Raw genomic sequence first — 10500 nt, 5'->3', positions numbered from 1 at the left:
AATTTTATTTGCCTACAGCCAAGGTCGCAGTGTGTGAATTGGTCAACTGTAGACCTAGGTTTGACTTGTTGTCTAACACCCCTTACTCGCCAGTTCTGCTGCCATCTGAACTTCTACCTGTTCCCACATGTATATGCAATCTCATCAATGTGGTCATCTTTTTAGGGGTGACCGCGAGCTAACCCATACCGTTCAGGCTTAAATCTTCTTCCGCGAAGGGAAGGCAATCAAAATTCATTGAAATCAAGAGGAACTATTCTAGCTTAGACATGAGACAAGAACCGTATTTTTCCCATGGTGATGTTTAACGTCCATTTCAAGGGAAACAATTGCATTAGCAATCAACATTTTGCAGTCTTATTTAAAACCTAGCAGCACGGGGTTTTCTCTTATTTGTAAATTATGAAAAGACAGCCAAACATGAAAATCACCACGTCTGTCGCAAGTTTAGTTTGCTTTGTCACAGGACTATTGACTATTCATTCGCCTCAAGATGAGTAGACCGTAGATCCGCCATATTGAAGTGCCTATGATAGTTTGTGAGGAAATCAGTGAGAATTATGACTTTCATAACAAATACACAACATGAGTAAATGTGATTCGTTGTATTGCCGGTTCTCATGCCTTTTCGCGTACAAAAGTGATGTTGATGCTGTAACTGCTATCTTGACAGGTAGACTTGCAGCCGATCTTCCTGTCGCAGTCGCGTGATTTGCAAATTGAAATCAAAGTTTGCACCGATTTTGGAACGAAAATCAAGGTAAATTATTTTTCTGGTTCCTTTCCTGACGTATACGTACTCGTACTTGTATTTTAAAACTGCTATTATTTTTCCGAGACACTCTTTTGTTTACAAACCTTTCAATTTCCTTCGCTCTTCTTGTACTGCCTATCCCATGTCACATTACTCATGCTTATTTACCTTTGTTGTGCTCGCATTTTTGTTATGATGTGTGTGCTGTAAAGTTACCCTTTGTAAGTATTTTTAGCTGATCATTTTTCGAATAAACGATCAATGTAGCAAACAGAGAATTTTAAACGAACATAGAAACAGAGGTGCAAACAAGGTAGAATACAAGCAAACAAGCAAATGAACAAACAAGCAACAACCAAAAAACAACGAACGAACGAACGGACGGTCGAACGAACGAACGGACGGACGGTCGAACGAACGAACGAACGAACGAACGAACGAACACTTTGGTTTTGCTTGTCTATAAATGTTAATTAGACAAGGACCAAACAAACAAACAAGCAAGCAAAACAACAACAAAAACAACAACAGCACCACCATCAACAACATCAACAACAACATGCCTTTGACCATGCAGTCGCTTCAGCCAGCGAAATATCTCGACTCCACTCTTTAAATCCATGCAGAATGTGCGTATCGTATGAAGTATTCTTTATTTTCTCAATATTGACACATGTAGGCCTGTACCTATAGTATAATACGTGATATTGACTTTGACACCACAAAATATTTCAGTCGTATGTTGAAAAAAGTAGTCCATCTGTAAACTCTGAATATGCAGATGACCTCTATAAATTATTCAATTGTACTCTGAAATCAAAGACAATGACCAATGACGGTTGAGATCGAAACGCGGTTGTGATGGGTTATCCATATGGTTGTGATGGATTATTCAGAATAATCACCTCCTCAGCTAACAGAGACAAAGAGGCAGGTCGTGGGATAAAGTAGCATATTATATTCAATTTCAGCTTGACTCGTACAGTTTCTTTTTGCGTTTGTTTAGTGCCTTAAAAATGAAATGCATAGGAACTTGATTATACTTGTTTTAGTCAAAGCAAGGATACCAGTTACATATTCCATGGTAGGTTGGTCAGAAAAAGCATTTAAAACGTGCCATTTTTCTCGGAGATCAGCATAAAGTGTGCATTGAATAAGAAAGTGTACCTCGTCTTCACATGCAGTCTCTATTACAGATCGGACATGCACTGTCGTGGGCCTGTTGGGTTAAAAAAACAGAGTATTGCTTTTCCGCCCACAGGCTTAGAACCGAAATCTAGCCATGGCATCTCTTTTCCACTTATTTGCTATACATGATATGTACTTTTTCGGTTGGAGAGAATAAAATCATCGATATTTGTCATGTGTCTCCATTTCCGAGTGCCAGTTTTGTTTATACATGCAAATCAATCGATCTTTAAACTGGGAAACGAAACCTTTATCGTAGCCAACCCCTTGACACAGCCAAACAATACCAAAACCGTTTTCAGTTAACACATTTTTCACCTTGGACACCCAGTTTTGTTTGCCAGATTCATGTTGCAACAGGAGCATTTCATAGGTCATTTCATTAATGTTCACTTGCTGACGCGCGCTCTTCAATGCTGCTGCTGCTGCTGCTTTTTTAATGAGCGAGCGTACGCCCTCTGGCACTCTCTTGCCACAATCGTTTGGCGCCAAACCTCCACTACAACACCCTCCCCCTCAATCCTTACTTCTACATCCCGCCCACATCCGCTATCTCCATTTGTTCCCTTCCCTCTCCATCCTTGTCCAGTCCTAACTACCATCGCCTCACCTTCAGTTTAAAAACATGTTCCTCTAAACTGACACTTTACAAATTCTGGTCTGAGGAAGTCTTGTTAACTTAAGCCAATATTTGACAGATTTGACAACGGTTCTTATAAAAAAAATGGGTACCTGCAGATTTCCTCGAATGCCATTTTATTTGAGGAATGCAGTGGAACATTTAAAAATCTTTTAATCGCAAATGTGTGCACCATGATATCAGTCTTATCTAAATTAACTGATATAAATAGGCGATCTGCTTCTTTTTTCAACTTGTTTTGTTGTTGTAACCCTACGACAGAGTTTGACATCAACAACACATCTCCATCGCACCAGGTACCACCTGTATACCATGTCTTTCATTACTGGACACTTCTGTTGCTAATTTGTTAATAAAAACCAAGGAGAACATCAAAGGGCTTAACACACATCATTGCTTCACTCCTCTTGGGGACTAAAAATAACCAGAATATCTTCAGCTGTCACGCACATATGAATAACAAGTCGCGTAAGGCGAAAATACAATATTTAGTCAAGTAGCTGTCGAACTCACAGAATGAAACTGAACGCAATGCCATTTTACTCGTAGCATCGTCAGGCCACCGCTCATGGCAAAGGCAGTGAAATTGACAAGAAGAGCGGGGTAGTAGTTGCGCTAAGAAGGATAGCACGCTTTTCTGTACCTCTCTTTGTTTTAACTTTCTGAGCGTGTTTTTAATCCAAACATATCATATCTATATGTTTTTGGAATCAGGAACCGACAAGGAATAAGATGAAAGTGTTTTTAAATTGATTTGGACAATTTAATTTTGATAATAATTTTTATATATTTAATTTTCAGAGCTTGTTTTTAATTCGAATATAACATATTTATATGTTTTTGGAATCAGCAAATGATGGAAAATAAAATAAACGTAAATTTGGATCGTTTTATAAATTTTTTTTTTTTTTTTACAATTTTCAGATTTTTAATGACCAAAGTCATTAATTATTTTTTAAGCCACCACGCTGAAATGCAATACCGAACCCCGGGCTTCGTCGAAGATTACTTGACCAAAATTTCAACCAATTTGGTTGAAAAATGAGGGCGTGACAGTGCCGCCTCAACTTTCACGAAAAGCCGGATATGACGTCATCAAAGACATTTATCAAAAAAATGAAAAAAACGTATGGGGATTTCATACCCAGAAACTCTCATGTCAAATTTCATAAAGATCGGTCCAGTAGTTTAGTCTGAATCGCTCTACACACACACACAGACACACACACACACACACACACACACACACACACACACATGCACCACGACCCTCGTCTCGATTCCCCCCTCTACGTTAACATATTTAGTCAAAACTTGACTAAATATAAAAAGCTGTAAGGGCCTTGTACATTTTCCCGTTAACACCACTTTTTCTTAAAATATTCCACAATGCATTCCTGTTCACAGAGTCAAATGCCTTTTTAATGTCTACATAGGCAATGTGCAGTTTTGTATTCTTCAACAAATACTTCTGAACGATACGGTATAAGGTAAAAATATGGTCAAGAGTGCTGTAACTGGACCTGAAACCAGCTTGCTCTTCGATTATCTGTTCCCCGTTCTCGGCCCACCTCGTCAATCTCTTGTTGAGAATGTGTGTACGTGTAAATACCTTGCTTACAACACTGGTCAAGGCTATGCCACGATAATTGTCCGGTACACTCGCCTCTCCCTTTTTATGAATAGGTACAATACTTGATTTAGACCACTCTTTAGGAAAGGTTCCCGTGTCAAACAGTTTGTTAAATAAAACAACAAGAAAGTCCAACGTTTTTTATTTGGCACGTTTTAACATTTGACTCACAATCATATCTGGCCCAGCACTCTTTCCTACTTTTAAATTACGAACACTGTCAATAATTTCTTGCTTTGAAATTTCTTCCCAAAATAATTCATTAACTACTTCCTCGTCTGCAACTTCACCAATATCATTTTCGTCTTCAGACCCAAATCAATAGTGTTAAAAACTTCATGAAAATGTTCATACCACTGCTCATTAGAAATGCCATGGATGATTGCTTTCTCAGTGTTCAGAGACCGAATTGTTTGCCAAAACACTTTCGAATCTTCAATGGATTGACGTGTTCTAAATTGGTCAATTTTTCCTGATCAAATTCTTCTTTTTACATTTAGTCAAGTTTTGACTAAATGTTTTAACATCGAGGGGGGAATCGATACGAGGGTCGTGGTGTGTGTGTGTGTGTGTGTGTGTGTGTGTGTGTGTGTGTGTGTGTGTGTGTGTAGAGCGATTCAGACTAAACTACTGGACCGATCTTTATGAAATTTGACATGAGAGTTCCTGGGTATGATATCCTCAGACATTTTTTTCATTTTTTTGATAAATGTCTTTGATGACGTCATATCCGGCTTTTCGTGAAAGTTGAGGCGGCACTGTCACGCTCTCATTTTTCAACCAAATTGGTGGAAATTTTGGTCAAGTAATCTCCGACGAAGCTTGGACTTCGGTATTGCATTTCAGCTTGGTGGCTTAAAAATTAATTCATGACTTTGGTCATTAATAATCTGAAAATTGTAAAAAAATTATTTTTTTTATGAAACGATCCAAATTTACGTTCATCTTATTCTCCATCATTTTCTCATTCCAAAAACATATAAATATGTTATATTTGGATTAAAAACAAGCTCTGAAAATTAAAAATATAAAAATTATGATCAAAATTAAATTTTCGAAATCAATTTAAAATTTGTTTAATCTTATTCCTTGTTGGTTCCTGATTCCAAAAACATATAGATATGATATGTTTGGATTGAAAACACGCTCAGAAAGTTAAAACGAAGAGAGGTACAGAAAAGCGTGCTATCCTTCCCAGCGCAACTACTACCCCGCTCTTCTTGTCAATTTCACTGCCTTTGCCTTGAGCGGTGGACTGACGATGCTACGAGTTTACGGTCTTGCTGCGTTGCATTGCGTTCAGTTTCATTCTGTGAGTTCGACAGCTACTTGACTAAATGTTGTATTTTCGCCTTATGCGACTTGTTTTTATATACAACAGTTCCTTGTACTCTTTTCGTTACCGGCACGGTTGGCCTAGTGGTAAGGCGTCCGCCCCGTGATCGGGAGGTCGTGGGTTCGAACCCCGGCCGGGTCGCACCTAAGACATTAAAATTGGCAATCTAGTGGCTGCTCCGCCTGGCGTCTGGCATTATGGGGTTAGTGCTAGGACTGATTGGTCCGGTGTCAGAATACTGTGACTGGGTGAGACATGAAGCCTGTGCTGCGACTTCTGTCTTGTGTGTGGCGCACGTTAAATGTCAAAGCAGCACCGCCCTGATATGGCCCTTCGTGTTACTTGTTCAATCCAATGCTTATTATTCTCCAGGGTGCTAGGAGACTAGCTCCACCAGAACTATCACCTACACTATTACACATTCCGTATGCATTTAGAGCGCTTACCTCCCTTTATGTATTTGAAAACTGACACCTGACATCATTTATTAGCCTTAGCGCCTTACTGTTTTTATACTTAATGCAGTTCTGATTTTTACATTTATTCTCTTATGTCGAAATGTTGAGTTTTAGCCGAGCCGAGGATAGTGGTGTGTGTGTGTTCATGTTAATGTGTGTGTGTGTGTATGTGTGTGTTCATGTTAATGTGTGTGTGTTAGTGTGTGTGTGTGTTAGTGCGTGTGTGTGTGTGTGTGTGTTAGTGCGTGTGTGTGTGCGCATGTGTGTGTGCGCGCGCGCGTGTATGTATGTATGTGTGTGTGTGTGTGTGCGCGCGCGTGTGCGTGCGCGTGTGTGTGTATATGTGTGTGTGTGTAAGGGGAGGAGGGAAAATCACTTTCTTTCGCAGAAAACCCGCAACAACAACAGTCATCAACAGAAATACGAACTGATCAGATCCTGTGCCATTTGTTGTCGTCAGCGATTCCCAACTGTGACGTTGTGACATTGATGATCTTGTCTCGGTGTAAAACAGAGGAGATACAATATTTGAGGGCTGGCTGTTAACACACTTGGATTTAACCTGTCTATCAATAACACGAAAACTAACATACACGTAATTAGACCGATGGAAAATTATTAAGAAAAACACACACATACACACAAACCACACGCACGCGCGCACACACACACACACACAATCACACACACGCACACAGACACAGACACACACACACACTCAGACGCACACACACACACACACACTAACACACCCACACGCGCGCGCACATACGCACAAATAAACACTAACACACACACACACACACACACACACACACACACACACACACACACACACACACACACACACACACACATTTCACATTCTAACGAAAATGGTTTATTTCACCCAAAATCAGTCGGATTTCAGAACACATCACTCATGCTACACAGCACTTGTTAGTCTAGTTGAGCAGTAGTTGAGCAAGATTAACGAAGATACATTGCCTTCACACAACACCGATAACTACGCTAGGCGGCGGTGCAAGCTGGGATGTCTGCTGAGTATTGGGGTTGTTTAATTGGTGTTGAGTTCGAGTTGACCGAGACCACGCTAGGCGGCGGTGCAATCCGGGGTGTCTGCTGAGTTATCGGGATGACAAAAGCACGTGCTGAGGACCGTGACCCCGTCGACAGAAGTCGTATAACTGTCGCTCAGCGCAGACTCGGACTCCACGAAGGGCTGCAGCGGGTACAGATCGAGAAGGGCTTCCATCTTGCCCACAATCTCTTGAACAATCTCGGGCTTCTTGGCTGCCAGGTCCTTCCGTTCCTCTGGATCCTAGGGCGAAAGACACAGTGATTACACTGAATGTGGGTCATCTGGGTCATAAAGGAGACACAACGATTACACTGAATGGGGGTCATCTGGGAGTGTATGCAAGACGGGGCGACTGCTTGTCGTACGACAAGCGCACCGAAGTTTGATAGCTCTCGGTCCGACAACTTTAATTTGTCGTGCTGCCGAATTCACAGGTATAAGACAGCCTCCCCGATAGCTAGCGGGGGGATTCCTTTGTTTACGGTCGATCTGCGCGGCGCCTGACGCAGCAGCTGAGCCCTGTCAAGGCACCGCTTGTTATGGTTGGCTGACCGTTGCCGGCTCACCCTAAATCGGCGCCACGCAAACACCTTGATATGCACCAGACGCGTGAAACTGCAAGGCGAGTATCACTTGCGAGACAAGAGGCTAGGCACCCATTCTGTTCGTAAACTGAATGTTGTCAGTTATCACATCCGTCAACAGTCAACTGCAAAATATCGTGCATGCGAAATATGAATGTGTGCATGTAATATGTATCCCGTCTCTTTAAATCGTATGTCTTGGAATGTTTCTTCTTTCCCGGTAACACTGCAAACTGATGGCCGCCATCAGCCATCTTGAAATCAAAGTTATCGTAACGACAACAGTGCCTATTGGTAAGGCTAGGCACCTCTAACTTTATCGTAGAACAGTGCGTACGATAGGCGCTATCGGCGGTTCAGGAATTCCACGATCAGGGGGTTATCGGAAGTTTTTTGTTTCTCGTACCGACAAAACCCCTGTCAGAGCCTTTCTGAATATGGGCCCTGGGTCCTAAAGGAGACACAACGGTTACACTGAATAGGGGTCATCTAGGTCCCGAGGAGACACAACGATTACTCCGAATGTGGGTCATCTGGGTCCTAAGGAGAGGGACACAACGATTATTTCGAATGTGGGTCATCTGGGTCCTGAGGAGAGAGTCACAACGATTACACTGAATGCGGGTCATCTGGGTCCTGAGGAGATAATAATAATAATAATAATAATTGTCAGTAAGTACTGGTGTCACATGACTGATGTGAACTAGTTGATTGGCTAATGGCGATGCGCTTAAATCTGTTAGCGCACTCCTGGAGTGCGCTAACTTTTCCACAGAGCGTATTCTTACACCCTTTGCCAAAGCGAGACTGTACTCTCATCCTCAGAATTAATTCATGACATGTAGCTTATATTCTCCACAATACCAATGATTATGACCATAAATGTCCTGCTTTTCAATTAAAGCATAAGTGGTTTTTTTCTGACAGATTGCATGCGCCTGTGCCGCCCACAGTTGCACTGATCTAAAAATAGAACCCGCTGTGTCTAATTTTTCAGTTTCGACTTGCGAAGATTCCTCTCATAATTATGCCATGTTGGTGGCATGTACCTTATTATCCACATTACCAAATGATGAGTTAGTATACAATTCCCAGCAGCTAACAGAAAACACAAGTGTTATTCCGATAACGTATATAGCAGCTAGATCAGCACGTAGCAGACTACACTGAAATACGACTGCATCTGTTCAGTAAATGAATGTTTTCCGTTTATTTTAAGGCAAGAACAATCGGAATCGAAAACGTGTAGGGTTTAGAACGTTCTTACCACATATAAGACTTATTACCAGCCTGCTTTATGTGTGCAGACTCAGTGCAACGGGACGAGCAATTTTTGTTTTTGAAATGAGACTCAGTGCAATAGCCTAGCAGACGACATAAATCCCGCTCAGCAAATTAACATGTTAGGCAAATGTGAACGATAAAACGATGGGGATATAATACGTGTAGGGTTCAGAGCGTTCTTACCGTTCATATTTAGTACCAGACTCCCCGATGAGGGAAGATACCACACGAAAAACATGCCACGTTTATTTTGAAAATGGGCTTTCCGTCGACCTTGGCAAGGGGCACAACTCTGCACAGTCAATCTGTCGGAGCTCGATGAAGGTTTCGAACCGCAAATAACTGAAAGCACAGTCCTTTCTCCGAGTTCAAATGAGAGAAAGATCATCACTGTTTAGCTTAACGCTACACTGGAATTTACCAACAGAAATTAAAACAAGAGTTTGCGTGTGATGAAAGCACGACACACGAGACAGCCCACACAAAAGTAGATCTTCTACGACCTGACCACACAGTTATGCCTATTCAAATGCGCGTAGCAAAATGTGCGTGTTGTATCTTCTTTTTTCTCTGGCGGTACCGACAATATCGTTATTGAAACAATCCCAGTGCACTAAGGGATTTATAGAGCAAATCTCGAAAATAATTATTGAACTCAGCGCTATGCGCTTCGTTCAATAATGAATTTTCTCAATTTGCTCTATAAATCCCTTAGTGCACTGGGATGTCTCAATAACTTAAATAATAATAATAATAATAAATGAGCATTTATATAGCACAACATCATAACTTTACAATTATGCTCTTTGCGCTTGACACATTTAAAATTACATCAGATAGACACAACGATTACACTGAATGCGTGTCCTCTCTGTCCTGTTATGTCAGAAGGAGTGTGCTGTTAAGCCGACACAGGACGTTTAGGTCTCACCGTATTGAGATTGTAGAGCTCGAAGTGAGTGAAGTTCTGGTTACCATCAAGCGGCTCCTTCTCCGCCACGCCAGCATCGACAAGGTTCTGTGGCACGTACCAACCCTGGTGGAACCCGGGTTTGCCTCTGACACACACAACCACAGCAACATCACGATACGCTCTGATACACACAACCACAACATCACGATACGCTCTGACACACACAACCACAGCAACATCACGATACGCTCTGATACACACAACCACAGCAACATCACGATACGCTCTGATACACACAACCACAGCAACATCACGATACGCTCTGACACACACAACCACAGCAACATCACGATACGCTCTGATACACACAACCACAGCAACATCACGATACGCTCTGATACACACAACCACAGCAACATCACGATACGCTCTGACACACACAACCACAGCAACATCACGATACGCTCTGATACACACAACCACAGCAACATCACGATACGCTCTGATACACACAACCACAGCAACATCACGATACGCTCTGACACACACAACCACAGCAACATCACGATACGCTCTGATACACACAACCACAGCAACATCACGATACGCTCTGATACACACAACCACAG

The 10500-nt window shown here is 41.8% G+C and overlaps 1 protein-coding gene across 1 annotated transcript in view; it reads right to left on the bottom strand.

The window, feature by feature from the left end:
- Positions 1-6866: 6866 nt before the first annotated feature.
- Positions 6867-10500, bottom strand: part of LOC138955485 (arylsulfatase B-like) — a 55895-nt gene continuing 52261 nt past the window's right edge. Inside the window, exons 7-8 of the mRNA XM_070327081.1 lie at positions 9890-10016; positions 6867-7330 (exon numbers count right to left, since the gene is read on the bottom strand). Coding sequence (XP_070183182.1) covers positions 7103-7330; positions 9890-10016 — 355 coding nt within the window. The 3' untranslated portion in view covers positions 6867-7102. The remainder of the gene's footprint in view (positions 7331-9889; positions 10017-10500) is intronic.

This window comes from Littorina saxatilis, unplaced genomic scaffold (genome assembly GCF_037325665.1).
Source record: "Littorina saxatilis isolate snail1 unplaced genomic scaffold, US_GU_Lsax_2.0 scaffold_385, whole genome shotgun sequence".
Lineage (NCBI taxonomy): Eukaryota > Metazoa > Mollusca > Gastropoda > Littorinimorpha > Littorinidae > Littorina > Littorina saxatilis.
This window is presented reverse-complemented; position numbering and strand designations above follow the sequence as displayed.